At 40.7% G+C, this 24465-nt stretch overlaps 1 protein-coding gene and 1 pseudogene across 1 annotated transcript in view; one reads left to right on the top strand and one right to left on the bottom strand.

Moving 5' to 3' along the window:
• Positions 1-400: 400 nt before the first annotated feature.
• LOC147245554 (uncharacterized) lies at positions 401-9395 on the bottom strand (annotated as a pseudogene).
• The window catches only part of grb2b (growth factor receptor-bound protein 2b), a 61094-nt gene continuing 45514 nt past the window's right edge, over positions 8886-24465 (top strand). The window contains exons 1-2 of the mRNA XM_086184441.1: positions 8886-9090; positions 16161-16409. Coding sequence (XP_086040567.1) covers positions 16332-16409 — 78 coding nt within the window. The 5' untranslated portion in view covers positions 8886-9090; positions 16161-16331. The remainder of the gene's footprint in view (positions 9091-16160; positions 16410-24465) is intronic.

Genomic DNA, 24465 nt, shown 5'->3' with positions numbered 1-24465 from the left:
TTTCAATTTTGTGTCCCTCTGCATCCTTTATTTACTTGTACATCCCTTGAAAGGCTTCCCAGGTGCTTCAGTTCAATATGCCTGTGAACAGTTGACCCTCCTTGCGGTGGAGGTGGCATGGAATGAACAGAGAGTCCAGTAAAGCAATTCCTTCCAAGAAAACCTTTTTATTCCTTGGCAATCAGGTGTACAACCAGATGTGCCAGAGGTTCAACCATCAGCCCCAGCAGATGGAAACTGGGCCTTATATACCTGCTTAATACTATTCCCCCCTGGCCCCTACCAAGAGCAGGGATCTCCCTCTAGCCACAGAATCTCTTAGCTCCCGACACCACATAAAAAAAAACAGAAATTCACCCATGAGTTATGATTATAGGTCATTAAAAATTGGCCAAACTTCTCAACATAATAAATTTGCCCAGATGATTCCAGCAGCAACCCCCCCTCCATTCTGACCGTGGTCTCTCCCGGAAAATTTAACCGGTGACGGTACCCTTCCGGACTCTTTGAACACGGACACCTGAGGACACAACAGAAAGGTGAGTGGCACAACCCAATACTGGCACCCTATTGCACTGTACCCTGCGGGGCTTTGACACCCCGAGACCTCCCCCCGCTGCTCGACGCCTAAAATCCCCATCGTCACATCTCTCTTCCGATAGGTGGAGCGACACCGGCGCAGACACACCCGCCTGAGGACCACCGCCACCAAGGAACGGTTATATAAATAAATAAATATACATAATCAATAAATAAAGATGCCGCAAGCTGGATAGGGAGCCGTGTGCAGATCCGCTCTGTAATTTACTGTGCAACACTCAATAAAGTGCCGGTCTTAAAGTGCGTGTGCCATTATTGAAGTGCTGTGCTAATTGTGCAGTACTGTTAAAACAACCCCGGTGCAACCTTCATACATTACTATCGTAACGAAGGGCTCTTCGTTACAATGCCGTTTCAGGTTTGCGGTGGATGTGACAGACGCGTGTATTTTCTTTTTGAAACCTGGCGGGCAAAGTTTGCTCAGAAATGTAAGATTTTCCCATCTTCCTCGACTTTGTCATAAAACTCGTTTAAATGACCGTTCGACGCATCCTTGCTGGTTTGTTGAGTCGAGTTTTGTCTTGTCCGTGGGCTACAGCCACATGCCGCTCTTGTCGCCTCCTCCGTGCTGCTCTGTTTGATGACGCGTGCTGCGCTGCGACACTGGTGGCTGGCGTTGCCAGATTGGGTGTTTTTCTGTAATATATTCGGAGGTGTCGAACACTTTTTTTCATTGCGCGCTTGATGTCTCAGTCAGAACAGCTGAAATGACAAACTGACTGTCTGGATTTCTTCCTGGACATCATCTGGGTCTCAGAAATTTTAATTTAAAAACAAAAAGGATTTAGTCTGATGGGAGTGAGGACTTGGAGACCAAAGGAAGAACCTCAAAGTCAGGACACTGAGATCAAAGTGAACGCTCTGATCTCAGAGGTTGGGGATATTTCACATCCCATGGCCCTCCAAATAAGAGCACTGTGTCACTGTCCAAAAATTTGAAAACATATTACTTTGTGAATATTATATCCAGACGACCACTGTAGTCCCTCCTACATGATGAGTGCAGTTCATTGTCTCACCCATTCAAATTTTTTGGCAGGTCCCATGATGTAATGATTGTTATGTTAAGTTAAAAACAGTAAATTAATGATGAGAGCAGACGTGCCCTGTGCCCCTGATTCAGTTCCACTTAAGTCTTTGGATTAAACTCTGAAAACTAGTAAAAACTGGGAAAAATACCGACAGTATTGCTATCGCTGCCCCCCCCCCCCCCCCCCGGACGACCGGACCTGCAGGAGTGCAGCTGGAGGACTCTCTCAGAAGGAGAATCACATTGGTATGCAGCCGTCCTGTCATGCTAAAGGCTAAATGCTAAACCACTAATTCAACACAGCTGCTAATTTCACGAGCTACCTGCTAGCACGGATGCTAATGGCAAAACACTAGCTCCAGTACCAGGTAGCATTGCTAGGCTAACACACATGAGTACCATGGTTCCCGCGCTGTCTTAAAAAGTCTTAAATTTTGGTCGTCGGTCTTAAAAATGAGGCGTCAAGTCTTAAATTGACATTACGTTACATCTATCGTGTTAATGTTCCTGCAGGAGTGTCCAACAATGAAACCAGTTCGACCACATAAATGATCAATTATTCAAGGTAGAACCAATAAAAGGAGAAATCTGAAGGCTGCGTATCACATTCGTGTGGTCCGAGTTCAGTGTTGAACAGAAAGTCGAGCAGGTTACGTGTGGTGGATGCGCGCGGTGAGTCTGGACGTGTGCCGATTCAATGATCTGTGGCTGGACAGAAAAGAATTTAAATGCTGGCTGAAAAGAGTTACTGGAAATCCACATGAAGCCCGCTGCACTTTGTGCAAAAAAAAGTTCAACTGGGAACATTTGGGATAAAGGCTCTGGAGTCGCACGAGAAGTCCAGTAATCATGAGACACGGGTAAGAGGCTGCATGGAGCCAGATATCTGACATCGTCTCCAGCAGACCCAGCACCTGCTGCTATGCCTCGACCTCCTCCAGCTACCCAGGTCTTCACTACCGCTGCCCAGGTTCCCGCTACCGCAATACAACATAGGTCACTGATATGCACACTAATTCTTACACACTAATTTTACACTTTAACATTTTTTTTTTTAACTATTCAGTTCACTCCCCTACTCCAATTGCACTCTCTGGAGGGAGGGAGTGTGGCAGGGTTCATTGTTCACTGCCTACATAAATGGTGAAATTGAGAATTCTGTATCTGTCTTTTTTTTTCAAATTGGTCGGTGCTGCCATGCATCATTGGAGGTTCTTTTTTCATGTATACATCTACTTGGTTCAGCACCACAACAAGCACTTTGTGTGTTGGGAAGCGCATCCCAGCATTCCATCCATGACCAAAGCTATCGTATGGTGTCTTGAATACTGGAGGTCTAAACTTTCATTCAAAAAGTCTTAAAAGAGGTCTTAAAGGTCTTAAATTTGACTCGTTGAAACTTGTAGGAACCCTGAAGTACTGATGCATATTTAAAGGCCCCTATGAGACAGATTATTTGCACTTTTGTTGGGTTTTTGTGTTGAGTTGTGGTTTGCTGTGCGTGTGTCTTGTGCCTTATCTGTGCATTTTAAGCACATTAAGTCATGTTTACCCACTGTGAACATTGCAAAAAAGGTTTTCGATTTTGGTTGTTTGTGTTCATATGTTAAATGCTATGTGAAGAATCTAACAATTATAATACTGTGAGGGGAAAAGTGATTATTTTGATATTGTCACATGATACTTGGAGTTAATTATTTGTGCTATGAAGCAATTGTGATGTCATATTGCAACAGGAGTTCAGTTAAAGCAAATATTCTCTACAGATACAGACTCAAGTTAAACTTGGAAGTGATTTATCTTCAAGAATTCAAGCTTTGAGATCGGAGAAAATGAAAGTATGTGTTCTGATCCTACTTATTGTAGGTCAGGTTTTTATGAGAGACCCTTGGACTTGGACTGGACCTGCCTGGATGTGGGAGCCAGAGTGACGTTGATGGCGAGCCGGAACCTGGAGGATCATCAGACCTACGACCGCAGGATGGAATCCTTTTTTCACTTTTATATATATTCACACACAGTAGGGTGGCGCGACATAGCTCTACCTGAAAGGTGCACATCCAGTAAAGTGGACTGCACAAGCAATAAAAATAGACTGAAGCAGCTGAAAAAACAACAATTTTAAAATTTTAATTTGGTTAGTTATTTTCCATACTTACACGGGTTGTTTTGTATATTTCCTGTGTTCATACTGTCTTTCCACTGTAATAAATAGGGAAGCATACTGTTTCTTAAAAGCCATACAGTTTCTGTGTCTTTCCTGGTGTTGCTGTTCATCCTGGGCTGCGTCGTCAAACCTGGATCTTCTGTTATTTGGCCATTAGTTGACGTTACCGCTATAACTTACGTTACTCACTTTCCTCATAAGGGTGACAGTTGTGTTTGTCTGTAGCGAGCTCACCATGGTGCAAGGCACCCCCAAACAAGTGACGTTAATGAACCTCTGAGTTCCTTCCTGTCAAACAGAAAACTCCTAATATGTCATTTGAGTAAAGTCCATAATATTCCTGGCATCAAAATAGTTCGTGAAGCGTAGGAAGAAGGTAGGAGATCTCCAACAGGATCCTTCTTTCCTCTTTCGTACTTGGATCTCATTTATCATCACAGTCAAGTGTAGACCCATGCTCCCATACATATTTTGCACACAGGAATTGTATAGTTTCACTGTGGATGTTGTTCCATACATGGTTCACGAACAGGATTCTTCCAGGTTAACCTTGGATTGACCCCAACTGTGTGTTTGGGTTTTGGAGAATTTTTCATGTCTAAGAAATCAGTCTGGCAGGTTTTTCAGTGAGAGAAATTCTGGGGATGAAAAGAAAAGAAAAGATGGTCTGGGGGCAGACAGAATCATAAACATTTGAGAAGGATCTGGCAACAAGTGACTTGCTGATCTGGACCAGCTGCATGCACAGGTGAGTGGAGTGGTCTCATATGAGAAGGAGTGGTTGGCAGACAGGTGAGGTGCTGTAGAAAACTACTGAGAGATGACGTGGGTGGAATGCACACTGGCAGTCAGAGCCTTTTTTGTTTTTTTTTAATTTGAAAAGAAAAATACAGAAATGTGGTTATGAGTGTGTGATGAAGCAAATGCCACATCCACCCTTTGCCTCAGGTGTGTTGATTGCTGAGATGTCAGGCAGATATTGCCCTCCAACCACTGCCACACTTACTGCAAAAACATGTTTACACTTTAGAATATCAGTTTGCCTTTTGTTAGCTCCACAACTGTTTTTAGATGCATGCATCAAACTTTTGGATTGCTAGCCTCCTTAACACACATCACATGCACGTCCACACTCTTTCATCCCACTGACACCTGAGTCCCATTTCTTAAGCAGAGCCGGTCATTTAGATAAGCCCTTTACACTCTTTATTGTAAAATGGATATCATGAATTTACATAGAGGGTGGCACGTTGGTGCAGTGGTCAGCACTGTTGCCTCACAGCAAGAAGGTCCTGGGTACGAGCCCCGGCTCAGGCACGAGATCCTTCTGTATGGAGTTAGCATGTTCTACCTGTGTCGGTTCTCTCCGGGTACTCCAGCTTTCTCCCACAGTCCAAAGACTTGTACAGCCTCAGGATGCTGGGCTTAGGTTGAAACCCTCCATGCATGTTGAGGAGCTTCCCGGTCTTGGCATCTGTGTCTTTGGGTCGTCTCAGGGAACTGTTCTGTTAACCAGTAGCTGGTGCTTGGCTCATCAGGTGTTAGTGCCAATTCCCTTTCTGAGTCACCTTCATGTATTGACTCGTGCTGATTTATCTTAGCCACGGTGTTACCTGACAGGAGCTTCCATGTAGGCAGGTTATCGGTCAGTAGTTGGATGGGATGGGGTCCTTCATGATCAGGACTGTCCTGCCCTTGGTTAGCCACTCTGGGGACGTCTCATCCCTTAGCAGCTGGTTCATCTGTGGTGCAAGGCGTTCATGGAGTGCAGTTAGTTTCTTCATCCAGTTTGTGTGGATCATATCAAGGCCCGGTGCTGTACAGCTCTTCATTTTTGACACTCTGTCTGGGATGTCTGCCATTGAGATGGTTATTGGTTCTTGTTCTGGGAGGTCTCTGTGGTCAGTTCTCAGTTCCACTAGCCATTGTGTATTGGTGTTGTGTGATGCTTCACTTTCCCATATGCCCTTCCAGTACTTTTCCATCTTTTGGTGGGCCTGGTTGGTTGTTATTCCCCTGCCACTGGAAGTACGCCATGGCTGGGTCAGTGGAGAACATCTTATTTATTCTCCTGGCCTCTACCTCCTTGGTGTATCTCTTCAGTCGAGTGGCCAGAGCTGTTTGCCTTTGTTTGGCAGTTTCAAGTGCCTCTGGTAAGGATAGCTTGGTGTATTTCTGTGGTACACTTTTATTCACCATATTTTCTCTCTGCAGCTTTGCTAGTTGGCTAACATCTCTCTGTGTTGCATTTATTTTAGCCTCTATCCTTCTCTTCCATGGATGGTAGTGTTTCTTATGCTCCTTGTCCATGTCTCGCTTGTACCCTAGCATCTACAGTATTACTGTGGCTGTACTGTGCATGAGCTTGTTGGTATCTGTGATGGTTGCATTCACATCCACTAGTCAATCTTCTGAGGCTACTGGACAACTCGGCTTTGTCAGAGGTTCCAAGATTCTTGTTGGTTCACAATCGTCCTTCTTAGGTCAGCAGCTCTTGCATTGAGTATTTTCTTATTTATTGGGGCTTGTTACCAAATCTCAGTTTGTGGGGATGATGATGATGACATCCCCCAACTGATCTGTCACCCTGGCTCCCCCTTGCCATAGCATTGTTGTTGTATCTCTTAATCTGTAGTTTTGACAGTAATTTTTGATTACAGATGTTGGAACTCTGGTCTAACAGTTGTTTCCTTGTCAGCTTAGATTGGGGGTTTCGAAGTATAGTAGTAGCATTCCAAAAATATATATGTGTGCGTGTGTGTGTGTGTGTGTGTGTGTGAGAGAGAGAGAGAGAGAGAGAGAGAGAGAGAGAGAGAGAGAGAGAAAGAGAAAGAGAGAGAGTTTCAGTATGGCACTATTTTGGTGTATCAATAGCACACATTTATTGACATAACAAAATGAGTATGTTCAGGTTCTCCCCATAAAGAATTCCTCCTAATAGCCTCCCTAATGCTTTTATAACTATCTTAGGGCAAAAGAACCTTTCTTTAAAATATCAGATTTTTGTCTTGACAGGACTGAGCCATGTGATCACCAAATGATGAGCGTCTGTCTGAAACATCCTCAATGACTTATAATTTCATTCAGGATCCAATCAATGACATGATTGTTTCACACTTACACAGTGACTGTAACTTACACTCTTCTGTCAAAGATACATGGAGAAAGTTTATTGTGAATTCTCGAAGAAAAAGTAGAAAAAAAAACATTGGGGTTATATCATTGATGTTATTTACACTTTCCTCTAAACACTTCTTTCAGACACAAGAACCATATGAGATGCATACACTGGGAATTTACTACGACACACCTTGAATTCCAACCATCTATGGTAACACTTTACAATGATATATTAATAGTTTAAATTAGCAGTGGTTCATTAATTTTTATTTAATTTTTTTAACACTGAAATAATGTTCGGGTGGCACGGTGGAGCAGTGGTCAGCACTGTCGCCTCACAGCAAGAAGGTTGTGGGTGGAGCCCCGGCTCAGGCACAGGATCTTTCTGTGTGGAGTCTCCATGTTCTCCCTGTTCCTGTGTGGGTTCTCTCTGGTACTCCAGCTTTCTCCCACAGTCCAAAGACATCAAGAGGGGACGAGGCTGATTGATACTCTAAATTGACTGTAGGTGTGACTGTGAGAGTGAATGGTTGTCTGTCTCTATGTGTTGGCCCTGCGATGGACCTGTCCAGGGTGAACCCTCTTGCCCGAAGGCTGCTTGGATAGGCTCCAGCCCCCAAGGCAAAAACACTTGTGGTGTGAAGTAAAACTTTCTTACATTCTGTTATTTGCCTTTCTGATGAGGACCTGTGCCAACAGAGCAGTATCCTTTCCATGCTGCTATGTTGAACCTTTCCACTAGGTGTGAGCATTGTCAAAGTATTTGACTCTGTTGCTACAGACTGACTGAACAACATTTGAAGCAGATGCTCAAAAAATGAAAACCAAGCATACATCTCAAACACGAGCAATTTGATGTGTTCTTTAGTGGGGGAGTATGAAGACAAGTCATTTAGATGGCATTTTGGCAATCCAATTCTTCTTGAACATCATAATATAATGTGTGCACATCTTGGACTGCGATGTTTACACTTTATTTGTTAATGACTTCATGCTTAACTTTATCAACTCAATAATACATCATGTATTTGAATCACCTGCCCAATAATGTCTATATTATATACAGCCAATGACATACAGTATACTATCCTATGTAAAAAAAAATTTGGGGTAACAATTAGTGTAACACAAACAATGTTACTTCACATCCATATAGCTTACACCACTTGGAGATATCAGCCATAGATTATTTGACACCTTAACCAGCACAATCATATTTCATTATTTCCTTTCATGTTCATAATGTTCACATCTCTTTTGAAAATATTGTTAATAGTTTCATTTCTCTAGAAAGTAGAGAATAATGTCCTCAGGAAATGGGGTCTTGTTTGATTGACAGTAGCTGGGAGGTAGCCTCACAGTTGCCAGTTATATTGTCCATATATACAAACCGTCAAAACCAAATGCTGCTAAACAGGGCTTTTGAAGAGCAATGACCACACCAGCATCTAATGGTGTCACAACAAGAATAAAAGTATTTACACATTGTTAAAGCTGATTATCACCCAGCAATAGTAGTAGTGCCCCTTTTCCCGAAGAATGCATGTTTGATGGAACAGCTCAACAAGTGCAGATGCTGACATTTATTGTGTAGCAGCTGCTGTCTGGCAGCTCAAGAGAGACCTCCTCTGCTAAACCACATTGCTTTACACAAGATATTAATTTTTATATATGTATAGATATGGGAGCACAAAGTGACGACCATTCAAAATTTGTGGTTTTTAATGGTATAGATATTAGATTGTTGTATTTCACGCTTATTTAGGCAATGTACTTATTTTCACTTGTTATGGCGATATAAATTTTCCCATTTGTTGTTGTTGTTTATCCACATTGTATTGGCAACGTTAACATCTGTTTCCTGCACCAATAAAGCTCTGTGACACTCAACCGAATCGTGTTGTTTGGCAAAGCAGCAGAGCAACAACCTCACAGGGAGGAGCTTGGGTCCCAGCAGCAGGCAGGGATAGACCCTCCCATCATAGAGGAAGGAAGCGGAAATTACCGTCGCAAATCTTATGCTAGTAGCTAGAATTTAGGCTCGTAGGACGGGGTGTAAACGCCACATGAAATACATCGTTTGTCGCTTCCTAATAGAAAACGAGGATTGGATAACCATACGATAGGAATTTGGTTGTTACGGTAGCAACGTCGAAACGCAACGTCTCTGGTGGTGAGTTTTACGGTCCCCTTACATAAAAGTTGTGCACTGTTTCCTTTTCACGACGCAGGCTAGTCAAGTTCAGTAAGGCTAACTGGCTAGCAACAACAGCTTGCGCTAGGAAAAAAGGTGGATTCTCCCTTTTCATATTAGATAAGCTAGCTGCTAGGCCTTGACCAACGACTGACGTTCATCTTCAGTAAGTTGGTAGTTTGTGGTGATGATGTCGTTGTTTTACCAGTGGTAGTACATCAACCGAGTTAAGTTTTATAATCACTTTGAACCGCAGTTATTGTTATCTGACCGTTAGCCGGCATGCTAGCCCTAGCGCTCCACAGCACTGGGCGCAGTCTGCTTGGTGTAACGGGATCAGCTCGTATTCTTATCTGTTTTAATATTTCTTGTTAACTGCTTAAAATTGTTGTCGCTGAAAATCGTCATAACTTTTTTCAGTACAATAAGAACAAGGGAAATATTTCTAGACGGTAACTGCGGTCGGTTCCCCTTGAACGTCAGCTTCCCCTTTCATTACTTCGTCTGTCAGAGATGATAGCTTTGTGTTGTTTGCCTCAGTAACCTTATTGACTGGGGTTTGTCGATTGTATGACTCTAAACAACGAATGCAGTCAGTCTTAGATCTTCTTGTGTCTTTGCAGTCAAAGGACTTTTCTAGCGATGCCCAGCATCATCTGTGTTTGCCGTATAAGTTATTCTGTAACGGTAAAGCAACGATATACTAATATTTGCCGTGAATTTATTAGTTTTCTGTTCTTAGCTACGAGTGTGCCACATTTAATAGCAGTAGTTGACAATGTATTGATCTTAAGGGCTGTATGGCAAGTTAGCAAACAGCGTAATGAGATAACGTTGCTTTATCCATTTAACCAAAAACGATAGGTTTAACTAAGGTATCACTATCACTATCACTAATCTCCGGTTTACGAGGTGGTTGTCTGTCAGTAGAGACTGAGTAGATTGGCAAATGAAAAGCCTCATGAAGGTGTGCTCTGTTCAGTTTTGTTTGGAGCAGCAGCTACATCCATGACTGATACTTGAGGCTTTTCTTTCTTCAATGTAGTCAATCTCTCCTGACAGCCAAACACCTCACAAACCGGAGATTAGTGACAGTGACATGTTGGTTAAACCTACACTTGTTGGGTTAAATGGATAAAGCAACATTATCTCATTACGTTGTTTGCTAACTTTGCCATGCAGCCCTTAAGATTAATACGTCTACTAATGCCATTATATGTGCCACTGTAGTCGCTGTAAACAGAACTCATAAATTCACCGCAAAAATTAGTATATTGTTGCTTTAACTAACACTAACATATCATAAGTATCAATAACTGTTACTTGTGCTGTATTTTTGTTAGTTCTTGCGAGGATAATTCTGGGTTTCTAGACCACAAGACAATTTTCTCTTGGTTACATTTATGTTGTGAGTGCAATTACTGTATCAGGTATTGTAAGATTAAGACATTATTGTTTTATGTCGAGTTGTCCCAATCAGATTTTTTTAGAGTTTGACTAATCCATAATTTTCCAGTTCTCATCAATTACAAATCTATAAAAATTGATGAAGATTTTGGTTTGGATGATATATTAACACTTGGTATTAGAATTTTTTTTTATTGTTTTACACTTTAAATATTGTTTATAAATGTTCTCCTTTCCCATTTTTTTAATGCTGTAATTATCAGAGCTTAACCAGACTCTTCTGTCTGTTCAGATATCCGATATCCAATTAATCTATTATTCTATTCATAAAAAAAGTTTGCCTCTACCAATTTATCCATTATACCACATTAATGATGATAATTTTTCCAAAAATACATTTTGTTCATAGTTTGTGAGAGAATCAGTTGTCCTAAATCAGTGTCTCAATGAAAATATTGAGGTTTTTGGTCAAAAATGTTGTGATATTTCTCTTTTCTCTATCTTGCCCTGCCCTTTTCCAATACTTTTGTAATTATTATTGTTGATAATTGCAATTGTGATTGTTGAGTGGCGTGGCTCAAAGAAAATTGTCTGTCTAGCAACCGAAGGGGCGCTGGTTCAATCCTTGTCCCTGATGACCATGTCGAAGTGTCCTTGAGCAAGATACTGAACCATGATTGCTTCTGATGAGTAGGTTGGCGCCTTGCATGGCAGCCTTCACCATCAGTGTTTGAGTGTGTGTGTGAATGGGTGACTGAGATGATATTGTAAAGCACTTTGAGTGCTGCTAAAGTAGAAAAGCCCGATATAAATTGAGTCTGTTTACCATTTGATAGTATGTGTTAAGTTGCATCATAGGGGTTAAAGTAAACGCTGGACATGGGATTTTTGGGACTGATGCCAAGTTGATTTTTTGAAAGTGAAAACCAGAAATATTAATCAGCCAATCTTCTTTAAGCGTATACCTCTTTTAAGAAAAAAATTATATATATACGAAAGGTGGGTTAAAAATGTCTATATACTGATATTTTATCGACATACATTTGTAGGAAAGATTATCGATACATAAATCCCAGTATTGATCTTTTAAAATGCATCGGATTTTACCCGTTCATTTTTTTGTTTTTGTTTGCCACTTTAGTCTGGCGTGATTTAGTGCGTAGTGCAACATTATTGCAGTCAGATGATCAGATCTCGTGAGATCCAGGCCATGTGCCTCCGATCAGAGAACAACAAGATGGCAGAAGTGCAACTTAAATCTACGGCAAATTTAAGAGCCGATGTCTGGCAGCACTTCAGCTTTGAGAAGCGAGAAAACTGCGCCCAACTTGACAAAAATAATGCTGTGCACAAAATGTTCAAAGTAGAAGTTAAGTACAACGGAAATACTACTAATCTCCGTAGCCATTTGACGAGGCATCACCAAGAGTACACTCAACAACCAGGAAACTACAAGTCACTGCAACAACCCTCGCTGGAGAAAGCACTTGGGATGAAGTTTCCATCCACGCTTCCATGTGCAGAGAACATCACTTCGGCTCTGGCAATGTTTATCTGCAAGGATCTCAGACCCTGTGTGGTAGAAAATGTAGGCTTCAGACACCTCATCCAGACACTGGAACCACTGGAAACAACAGAGTCAAATCACAATCTCAAAGATGTACAGAGATGTTAAAAACAACGTCGCAACCGCAATGAAATTGGCAGAGAGAGTTGCCATCACTTGCAACAGCTGGACAAGCAGAGCTATGGATTCCTACTTGACAATCACCTCTCATTACATTGACAGTAACTGGTCCCTCATGTCCCACGTTTTACAAACGTGGGCGATTGAAGCCACACCGCGAGTCATCTTGCTGAGCTGCTGACAGTTTGTGGAAGTCGAAGTTGCCCTTTTGTTTTGAATGACAGTTGGTCATATATTTAAATAAAAAGTGCATGATGTTGTTTAAGTATTGTTTAATGGTCAGTTCTCAATGTAAATATTAATATTTAATTACCCTGCAGCAGGTTAGAGGGTTACTTTTACAATTGAATTTACAGCATTAGTCCTTTGAGAATCTCTTCCATTACCAAAGCAAAATTGGTATTGTAACTAAAATATCGTTTCGTATATTGTATTGAATCGTATCGGAAATTGTATCGACTTGGGGCCTAGTGTATCGAAATCGTATCGTATCGAGAGGTCAGTGGTGATACCCAGCTCTAATATATACACACCACCAGTCAAAAGTTTGGACACACCCTCTCATTTGATGTTTTTCTTTTTCTTTTTACTACTCTTTATATTGTAGATACATACTGAATACATGAGTGAAGCAAGATATATGGAATTATGTATCAAAGAAAAAAATTGTAAAATAACTGCAAATATATTTTGTATTTTATATTCCTCAAAGTAGCCCCCCTTTGCTTTGTTGACAGTGCTGTAAACCCTTGACCTCTTTTTTTGAGATAGTTTTCACTTAAGAGGTGTGCCTTGTCAGGGTCATTTGTAGAATTTCTTGCCTTCTTAACAGGGTTGGGACCGTCAGTTTTGTCATGCAGAAGTCAGGCTGGTACACAACTGACAGCCCTATTTGACAACTGTTAGAATTCATACTATGGCATATTATGACTGCCCCAGGAAAGGAAGACCAAGAGTAACCCCTGCTGCTGAGGATAAGTTCATCTGAGTCACCAGCCTCAGAAATCACAAGTTAACAGCATCTCAGATTAGAGCCCAGGTAAAGGACGCACAGAGCTCTAGTAGCAGACACATCACTACATCAACTGTTCAGAAGAGACTGCTCGAATAAGGCCTTTATGGTTGAATATCCATCCATCCATCCATTGTCTTCCGCTTATTCCTACATTAAGGGTCGCAGGGGGGGCTGGAGCCTATCCCAGCGTCAATGGGCGAGAGGCGGGGTTCACCCTGGACAGGTCGCCTGTCCATCGCAGGGCCAATTTATAGACAGACAACCATTCACACTCACATTTATACCTACGGTCAATTTAAAGTATCCAATCAGCCTAGTCCCCAATTGCATGTCTTTGGATGGTGGGAGGAAGCCGGAGTACCCAGAGAGAACCCACGCAAGCACAGGGAGAACATGCAAACTCCACACAGAAAGATCCTGTGCCCGAGCCGGGACTCAAACCCGGAACCTTCTTGCTGTGAGGCAACAGTGCTGACCACTGCACCACCGTGCAGTGTAGCAGACACATCACTACATCAACTGTTCAGAAGAGACTGCTCGAATAAGTCCTTTATGGTTGAATAGCTGCTAAAAAACACTATTAAGGAAAAGCAACAAGCAGTAGAGATTTGTTTGGGCGAGGAAACTCAAGGAATGGACATTAGACCAGTGGAAATCTGTGCTTTGGGTTGATGAGTCCAAATTTAAGAGCTTTGGCTCCACCCTCCATGTCTTTGTGTGACGCAGAAAAGGTGAACGGATGGACTCTACATGCATGGTTCCCGCTGTGAAGCGTGGAGGAGGAGGTGTGATTGAGTGGGGGTGCTTTGCTGGTGACACTGTAGGAGATTTATTCAGAATTGAAGGCACACTGAGCCAGCATGGCAACTACAGCATCCTGCAGCAACATGCCATCCCATCTAGTTTGCGTTAAATTGTTCCATCATTTATTTTTCAACAGTAAAATGACTCCAAACACACCTCCAGGATGTGTAAGGGCTATTTGATCAAGAAAGAAAGTGATGGATAGCTGTGCCAGATGACCTGGCCTGACACAGTAACCTGACCTAAACCCAATCCAGATGGCCTGGGATGAGATGGACCGCAGAGTGAAGGCAAAAGGGCCAACAAGTGCTCAGCATCTCTGGGAACTCCTTCAAGACTGTTAGAAAACCATTTCAGGGGACTACCCCTTGAAGCTCATTGAGAAAAGGCCAGAGTGTGCAAAGCAGAAGAAGAATCTAAAATATAAAACAAATTTTGAGGCATTTTACACTTTTTTTGTTTACTGCATAATTCCATATGCGTTCATACATCATAGTTTTGATGCCTTCAGTGAGAATCTACAATCAATCAGTCCTTATTCACAGACTATGGTCCATAAAAATCATACACTACAGCAAAACCAATAAATGAATATTTATAAAATATACGTTCAGAAACAGTTCACATATAGGCATATCAGACAATGCATCCTCAGTTTGGATGAGTAACGGAAATAGCTCATCGTGGGTTTGGAGAGTGCCCCTATGATACTGTTTGCAGATTCATCCAGCCGTTGCATAAATTTGTCCATAAGAGTTCTTAAGAGCTTTAAGAGTGCTCACGCCTGCAGTAACAAACATTGAACTCACACTAGCACTTCTTGGTACTTAAAGTAAAATCATCATTGCATCATCATATGCAACTTGCAGTCTTTGTAAGCTTGATTTTTAAAAAAAAAAAATTTTGTGCATGACCAAAGCTGTGCTGTGTACAGTGGTGTGCAATGTACATGAAACAAGGCCGAATTTGTGTGCAGTAGTGTTAGCTTGTGCATACAACTTATGGCATTGTCTGTAAAGAACATCATCTGTCATCTGGCCAGTAATAATGTGCCCAAGGTATTTAACTTTATCACAGACATCAAGATTTACATCTGATAACTTGAATACCTGAAATTTTAAACATTTGTCTTTTTTGGTTCTGCATATGAACACAGCACTCTTCCTTGGATTGCATTTTATGTCATAATGCACACCATACTCTCACTACAAATGTCATGAAGCTGCTGGAGACCAGCACTACTTAGGCAAAGTATAACCAGTTCATCTGCGTACATAATGATTCAAACTCCAAATGAGGACGAGATATTACTTCCCCATTTAACCAGCATAGTCTGAAGAGCGTACGAATAAGCCAGAACCCTCACAATGTGACTACAATGTAAATATTGGGAATAATAGAAAATTAAGAAAAAACATTCAATGAGACAATGTCTAAAATTTTTACTGGTGTGTGTGTGTGTGTGAGTGTGTGTGTGTGTAATACATATGTATGTGAGTACATGTATGAATATGTACACACGTTTAGATATGTGTGTGTGTAATACATATGTATGTGAGTACATGTATGAATATGTACACGTATAGATATGTGTGTGTGTGTGTGTGTGTGTATATATATGTATATGTATATATACACACATATCTATATATTTATCTATATCTATCTATCTATCTATATATCCTGATACAACAAACAAAGAACATTATCGATTTGTGCAACATATATGATGAACTTTTATCCTGGACTGAAAATAGGCCTTTTCTATGTTATAGTGCATCAATATGACTGTTACCAAAACAAAGTGTCTTTTGGCAAATATCGGAATTGTGATATATCATATATGACAGAAATATGATAAATTGGCAATAGCAACTGATATATTGGTGGGGCCCCTTATCTGTCGACCACAAAATTGGCTTCTCTTGATTACAATTACAGAAATATGTTTAGTGCAATTACTGTAACCGACATTTTCCCATTATAATGATTTGTATTTTGTTCGGTTATGCAACCAAATGCAAGAGGATTTTCATATTTCAACAACTTTGGCGCCTGTCAGCAACCTCTTTTCTAAACATGTGCTATTGCCATACACTACATTTGAGTCAGATAAACATTCTTTCTTGCTTGCAGGTACCGTACTGTGACCTTTATGTGAGGTCAAAGCCCTAAAGGAACGGGTCATAGACGGGAGGAGAGACTCGGAGACAAGCTACAGAAGTTTGGATAAGAGTTTTTTAATTTTTAATTCCATTTTTGAAACACAGCTCGCACCAAGACATTTTCCAGTGCACACCAAGGACCATGGAGGCCATTGCCAAATACGATTTCAATGCTACCGCTGATGATGAGCTTAGTTTTAAGCGTGGGGAAATCCTCAAGGTAAGTGACTGAATTTTATCATTTGAGTTTTTGTTTGTTTGTTCTCGGATTTATTTGGTGTAGTGCAGATATATTCCTGTGTCAATAATCCTATGCAAACAAAGTTCAATGAACGCAACATTATTAGTATACGATCTCACAGAAAAAGAATATTGATGTGTTTCAAGTCCTTACCCAAAATACATGTGGCAAAAAATCAACAGTATTGCTCTCAGTGAAATTGAGACAAGGCTTATTCAATCATGAATATACAATATACATTTTTTCCCCCAAAATGATTTCATTGTAACAAAATGAATAATTTGTACCTGCTGTTAAACTTGACTAGTGTTGTCAGGCTATTTTATGGTGCTCATATGCCATTTGTTTTATGAGTTTGTCATTTCTGTGGGACTGGCAGGCACGCTATAAACGGCTGGGTCTGCTTATGTTTTCTATATATTCAACAGAACAACCCTCAAAACAAGAACTGAAATGATTTCCTGGCCATTTTCCATGTGCCGTATTTTATCTATCTCGTCTATTTATCCATCTATCTATTTATCTATTTCTTGATTACTTGTATTTACTATTTCCTCACTTTTATTGATTAATTTTTTCCTTACTAACTTTCCAAGATGAGTTTTGTACAGCAAGGAGGAATATCTCCTCTCTGACAGCCAAGTAGGGTCGAAATCTGTGATTCTGTGGTGACTGAACTTTTGCTGCTTGTCAGGGGGACGGGGCACTGTCTGCTGGGACCACCCTCGCCACTGGTCTGACATTGAGCTTGGGTGTGTTTAAAAAGCAGACATTTTCGTGTGTGTGTAATGAATGTAGGGGTGAAGGCCTCGCAAAACAGACAAAGGAGAAATGCAAATGTGTGAAAAGTGAACTGAAATGCCTTTGCATAAATACAATCAATAACAGAAACCTAATTAGTTTATTGATAAAAGAACAGTGTATATTAACAAGGCATTATATGAATTCTGTTTCGATGTGGCGCTGTATGAAAATGAAAATTAATACTATTAACTTGGCCCAACCCTCCAAATCAAACATTTGGGGAAATGTTTGACATATTCTAGGGAAATACCTGTAGGTGTTTTATAATACCTCCCTTTGCAAATGCGCATGTGTATTCAGTCACCCTCCACCCCCTTGGCTTAATTTTTCCAGAATGAAAAGCCCCTTTAGAAAAGACCAGTCAACTTTTTGTATTTTCAGTATGATACTGTTTTTGTAATAACAGTAAATTGTTTACATTGTCTTACCTGGACATGCAGGTAGATGCAGAAAAAGTGCTGTGATGCAACATAACACGCCCCTCAAACATCAGCTTCTCTCAGTAAGAGAACTGAACTTATATGAATAGATTTTGTTGTGGTTTACCTTCCAATTTAGAAGATAGATGTTTTCACTCCTACATCCAGCCCCAATCTATCTGAATTTAGGATGGAATAAGAGATGTAAGAGATTACTTCACTGCACAATTATATCTACTTGTAAGGGATCACGGGGCTTGACAGTGTCAGCATTTCACTCACATGTGCAACTAAAAATAGATGTGTGTGAAATACAAACTGTTCTTAGGGGCATATCTGTGAGTAGAGAATGTTTTCTAAACCACCACTACTTTTTCACAAAAATTACCATCACAATGCTGGACCAGTGCTCTTTAGTCTGCCACTGTCTCCATCATTGGTACTTGCCTTTTGGCATTTCAGCCATCAGTTATGGCTCCATGGCATTATGGCCGTACTCAGTAGCCAGAGCTGATTGCAACCATTCTAGACATTTGTGATTCCACCAGAAGTTTGGCAGTGCTTTTCAGGTGGATTCCAGAAGTGGCTTGGTGCTCTGCGGAGAACATGTAGCAAACTCTATTTTGACAGAAGCCAAAGGTTTTCCCTAAGAAGAAGCATAACTTAATCACACAACAGAGCCTATGAACCTGAAGCACCAACACAGGTACATAAATATATGAAGAAAAAAATTAAAATTGAATTGAATGATAATTTTCTTCTTAAAATGTAAATGTCAACTATTGAATCATTAGGCATCAGTGTTTCACTGGTAAATGATGTGGATGTTGTAGGGCTATGCAATATGGACAAAATTTTATATCATGAGCTAGGTAATTCTATATCCCAGTAACGATTTAGACTGAGACTTTTCTTTATTGATTCCTTTGGGATGACTTCCTCAAGGAAATTGAATTTCCAGTAGCAAAAAGAAGATAAATACTTTTACAAAATAAAGGAGATGGACAATAGACTCTTAAGTAAAAAAACTCCTGATATAGAATTTTTCCTTCAATTAAATGAAATAACTGGCAATTTTCTTATCTTTTCTCCATTTATAAAACACATTTTTTATATATAAAACAAAATAAATATTATCGGAGATCAATTAAAATAAAACAAATATTCAGTGGTCAAATACTATTCAAAATATCTGAGAGTACCACCTGTTTTAAAGGATTGCATTCAAGTGCAATATATTAAAATAAATAAAATAATAAAGTGCTTCAAATAACAAATATCAAGAATGCCTTTCTTTTAACAAGCAAAATTGCTAATTGCATTTTGTGGATTGACCTATGCACATAACAAAAGTGCACATAAAAGTGCAATAAATTAACATTTTCAGAGGTTGAGTTTAAGGAACATAATTTTGTAAGCTTGTTCTAATGGCATCTGAAATTTCACTGTGCCTGTAGGACTGCTTCTCATACGGGATGCCTCTTGGCAACGATTCTTGTAGACTTGTTTGGTGTGCTCTTTTCTTGTCGTCACTTTGTGGTTTTGATGTAACGTTAGTGCTTTTTTGCAACTTAAGGCTGTCTCTGTAAAGTTCTTCGTGTCGTGTCTTTCAGTGGTAGAAAAGATCAGACGTATTCGAGTTGCTGCTAACGACTTGCAGGCGGCATGTTTTGCAGATTATCGTTTTCTGGTCTGACTTTTTAAAACCAAACCAGCGCCAAACCATGGAATTTTGGTTCCCTCTTTTTGGCACAAGCTCCTCCTTTGGTTCCGTTTCTACTCTATTCTCCGCTGAGCTCTCCGCATCTGCCATGTTGCATCCATGCTCCGCTTGCAGTGCTGTAAACTGGTACTTCCGGGTGACGTAAAATGCCACCGCAAAGCAGTAGCGTTGCTGCAATTACATTAACCCGGCCTGCATTCATTGTTTATACAATGTTAGTGTGGCCTCAGAACTAGACAAATACCCCGCATGTCAAAATAACGATATAAATGACAGTTACTTTGTATGGTAGACGTTTTTATATCGCACGGTGGTATATATCGTAATATCGCACAGCACTAGATGGTTGCATAAGGTTGTGAGGATGAGCATGCCACATTCACAGTTAGCTGTCTGTTTCAGATGCTGGTGACTTTCTCTGTCTTGATGTGGGGATCTAGTTTGGTACTGTGAAGTTCAGCAAAAATGCTGAGGTAACATCAGTAGTCGTTGCATTCACAGACAAACCATATGTATTAAAATGCTCTGAAATCACCTTTCTTCCACTGTATATGCCTTCATAATAGAATGAAGGGTCAGATTTCCTTCCTTGGTGGTAACCAGTGCTGTATTTAAATAATTGCTATTCAAAGGCCCGACAGATCTGACTCAGCTAGCTGGAACATACTGTAAGTGCACAGTCCTAAGAGCAACAAGAATTCTTCGCAGTGTATTTCTGGGCAGAGAATAAGCTCAAAATGGGGAAGGAAGGGTTGCGTGAATGTTGCCTCTGGTGCTGTCCACTTTTCATCTGAATCATTTGTTGGCTGCTTTTTGCCCATAGGACCAATGCATTTTAAAGGCAGGCTTGGTGTTTGTGCCTCTGCCAGATACCACCCAACCCCCTCCCGATTCTTTCATATTTTATCCTTGCTTCCTCTTCACGCAGTTCATATATTATTGTCTTTCTCAACATCTACCCCAAGGTAACATATGAGAAATGGGATGAAAAAAGATCTTGTAATTCGTTGACGTATAATAGTACACAAATTTGCTTTAAAGTAAAAGGCTGCAGTCAGTGTAGTTAATGATGTTAAAAAAAATGTGGTCTCTTTTTCTCAGGTTGGGGGGGCAGTGTATCTATAATGCAATTTTTGTACAATAGAGACTGAAATCATAACTTCGGGAAACATACCTATCGTAGTGGCCACTTGACTTTTTCACTTGACTACTTGATTAAAAGGCAACCCTCAAAGAAACACTGTCTCTGCTTTGAAAAACTGCCACATATGGGCTGCAACCAGTCTGCCACAGACAAATTAAATTGCTCAAATCTGGCTGTGCTGTCACCTTTGAATTACAGCAGTGTTTGGAGCAAAGGATGCTGATGTTTTGATGTATAGTTCATCCCTCATGCAGAAGGACAGCTTTGCTTTGCTGATGTGCTGGTCCCCGTGACCATTACGTCTCTTCCTGGAGCTCTTGTAATGTTCTTGGAAAGTAAAACCACCAAGCAAATGTTGAACTAGCAATGAAAAAGCCCAGTTATAGCTTCAGCTTATCCAACAAGCTAACTTACCACTCAAAGATGCCTTGCTAAAAGCTTTGTCATTCGTGGAAGGTTAGACTTCTTTACCACTGGCTCCAGATGCTTAATGCTAGCTGCTGTGTGGACTTTGTTTACAGGTAGTTAAACATGATCCACTCCTCATCTTTAGGATATAATACAGGGTTTGGTACTCAGCGCAACTGCTGATTCTATTGCTAAATAGTTCTTCTCAAGGGACAAAAGGTCCCTGTCATGAGAAAGCAAGCCTGCGCTCAGGCCTATATTCATTAAGCCTGGGAGATGATTGTGTTGCTTTCTCCAAGAATCCCCTGGTATATGAGAAGGTTTTTATCACCATTTTATTCAGCTAGTCTTGTTTTCATTTAACATCACTATTTCTTACAAAATTAGTCTAGGTTTAAGTATTTTTTCCTGACATTTACGACACGATTATGATCATTTGATGTAGATGCAGTGAAAAGGAGTGGGACATTTTTGTCCATGTTGCTGTGATCTTCAATTCATTTTAAAATATGCATTTGTCATTGACCAGGTGTGCTGCCCATATACTTCTAGCTACCATTAGTGCAGGAGACATTAGTTTTGAGGTTAGCTTTTAAATTATCAAAAACTGTACCATTGTCAGCTTTTGACTATATCTGGTGTTTTACCAAGGGTTTCCACAAGTTAGATTTCAACTCTCACTACTCTTTGTTGACAAAGCTGAAAGGCATAATTTAGTTGCACTGCTACAGTGCATTGAGGCAAATTGGAATTCCCCTTGAATCTCTATCTAAGTCACCATGAGCACATCATGATGATTTTAATTGAATGATGACTTTGCTTATGTGCTGATTTTACGTGAATTGGTACTAACAGACATCACTGCTTAATTTTGTCCTCATAAAATCAGTAGTTGCAAGCGACAACGATGCTTTGTTTAAAAGAAACCAAGTCTGCCATTTGGCAATATTTTTTCATGAGAAAGTCAGGATTTTAAATTCAAAGGGTGACACAAACCCCTTGGTTCAATATTGGCAATCTTGTCAAGCATATGAAGATGCAAGGCAAATGAACTTAAGCAGCAAACACTGTGAACCCCTTTCAAACGTTGCAATGAATTCCATAAAACGAGCTTTTTGTAAAGATGCTTCGATTTACTCCTTTTTATCTATCTTTGAAGTTTCTGTTGGCCTACAAAAATGACTAATAGTATGAAGATCTTTGATTTGTCCAAATTGTGGCTGCACTCACAGTTTGCTCAAGGAAATGTTATTTATCCCTAGATTTGTGTTCTTCTTTCAGGTGTGACTGCCTTTCAAACTAGAATATAAAGAAGCTCAATGGCATTAATTCTCTGTATGCATTTGTTGTAAGAATGGATACTGACCTTACCATATCAATACAGGCTTAGAAATATACAGCTCTTATTAAAATATGTACATGTTTTTAATAAGCTGGTATCAGATCGGTACAGAGTATCTGCAGATATTTTAAGTAAAAGGAAGAATCAAAGGCACCCTTAAGGTGACTGAGTTTGTTACTCAACCGTAGTGCTGATGTCAAGATATGACAGGTTTCAATCCTTCTCAAAGGCTGTCTTCTTGTCATATGAAAGATGGTTGTAAAGAGACATTTTACATACCTTTGAGCAAAGCAACAGAGTTTTAAGTCATAGTCACTACACTATCGCTGAGAAAATTCTTATTAGTTTTGTGTTTTTACTCAACATACTGCTTTTGCACCTTATCAGCTGCACACAGAACTGTTGCAGTTACCTTCCTGTTTTATCTTAAGACAGTTTCAAGTGTTTTACCTTCTCTCTTCACCTATGCACAGAACTAGACTTTTTTTTCTAGAGTTGTAATTTCATTTAATGCAAGACTGGAACAATGTTTCATTGCTGAAGTGCACATTTAAATATTTTACTGTAAAAGTGAGCGTTGTGGGCTCATGACATATTTGCATAATGCTGTCAAGTTGAGCTTCCTCCATGATCTCCCATTATGCATAGAGAAAGAGGGAAGGTGTTTCCCACTGAGAGTTAACTTGTGGTGGTGGGTGGTGTGGCTTGGATGTGGCATATGATGCGCTGGTTCAGAATAAACTAGGTAAACAAAGCTGGGCTTGTGCTCACTGCTCACCAGCCAAAGGGGGCCATCTAGCAGCAAACATAGAGGCTCACCTCCAACATGGCAAACAACAACATAAAATACCAAAAATTATTAGTAAAGGAAGAAGGATAGTTAAACATGATGCACACCAACCACGAGAACATGACAGGCAAAGAAGCTTTCTCCACTAAGCTAAAGTTAAGTAGCAGGACTAAAATGTGTATAAACAAGTTTGGGATGAGAGAGAAAAAGTCTGAAAGAAGGAGACAACTTAGGGCATGTTTCCACTGGCTCACTTCAGCTTGGGTCAAGTGGGATAGGGTTGGTTTGGCCCCGTTTCCACGAGCCCCAACATGGTACCATTTTAGTTCCTGCTCAGCTGGGGTTCCAAATGAGCCAAGTGGGGACTAAAATTTGACAAACACATAGCAAGGCGCTGATTGCGTAACTTACCCGCTTACATCGTCTACTTTGTAATATCTTGGCCTTGGCAGAACATTGGTTGATCGCTTGGTAAAGTCTTTTATACTTTTCTTGGGTGGTCTGTTTCACCACTTGAAGCCTTGCCTGTCTGTCGTCCCTTACTTTTGGTTTAAGCAAAAACCACAGACTGAGCAACAGGCATAAGGCTGCCTCCATGTTGTCCGTTGTTGTTGTGTCACACACAAATTACTCCGGCCGGTGAGTCCACCCAAGCTGACGTGGTACCCAGTGCTCGTGGAAATGCACCCGTACCGACCCGACCTTGTAAGTTAGCCACTTTAATGAAGACTATAGCAAGAAGTTTAATTGAAGGAAAAAAAATGATCAGTTGCTCATGGGGCATTCAGAGAACATCAGTGAAGTGTAAAGTCTGTCCGTCCATCCATCCATCCATTGCCTTCCGCTTATTCCTGCTAAGGGTTGCGGGGGGGCTGGAGCCAATCCCAGCGGCTACGGGCGAGAGGCAGGGTTCACCCTGGACAGGTCGCCAGTCCATCGCAGGACCAACACATAGAGACAAACAACCATTCACACTCACATTCACACCTAAAGTCAATTTAGAGTGTCAATTAGCCTCGTCCCCAATTGCATGTCTTTTGATGGTGGGAAGAAGACGGAGTACCCAGAGAGAACCCACGCAGGCACGGGGAGAACATGCAGACTCCATACAGAAAGATCCCGTGCCCGAGCCGGGACTCGAACCTGCTGTGAGGCGACAGTGCTAACCACTGCACCACTGTGCCGCCTTGTAATGTCTACTGAATACCTATATCCTGTGTCGTGTTTAAGGAGCGCCTGTACTTTGTGACTTTGACCTGAAATTACTCATTTAAGGCCTGCTGCTGTTACTTGTATTTTAAGGTGGCTCTAATGTGCTTGTTGAGAGGAATCAATGCACGGAATCTAGGATTTATGACCTAACTTTCCAGTCAACACATCACTTCAATTTGCTATAATAATAAAA

This window comes from Aulostomus chinensis, chromosome 18 (assembly GCF_037954235.1).
Source record: "Aulostomus chinensis isolate RoL2024-O1b breed Wild chromosome 18, RoL_Achi_v1.0, whole genome shotgun sequence".
Taxonomy (NCBI): Eukaryota; Metazoa; Chordata; class Actinopteri; order Syngnathiformes; family Aulostomidae; genus Aulostomus; species Aulostomus chinensis.
This window is presented reverse-complemented; position numbering and strand designations above follow the sequence as displayed.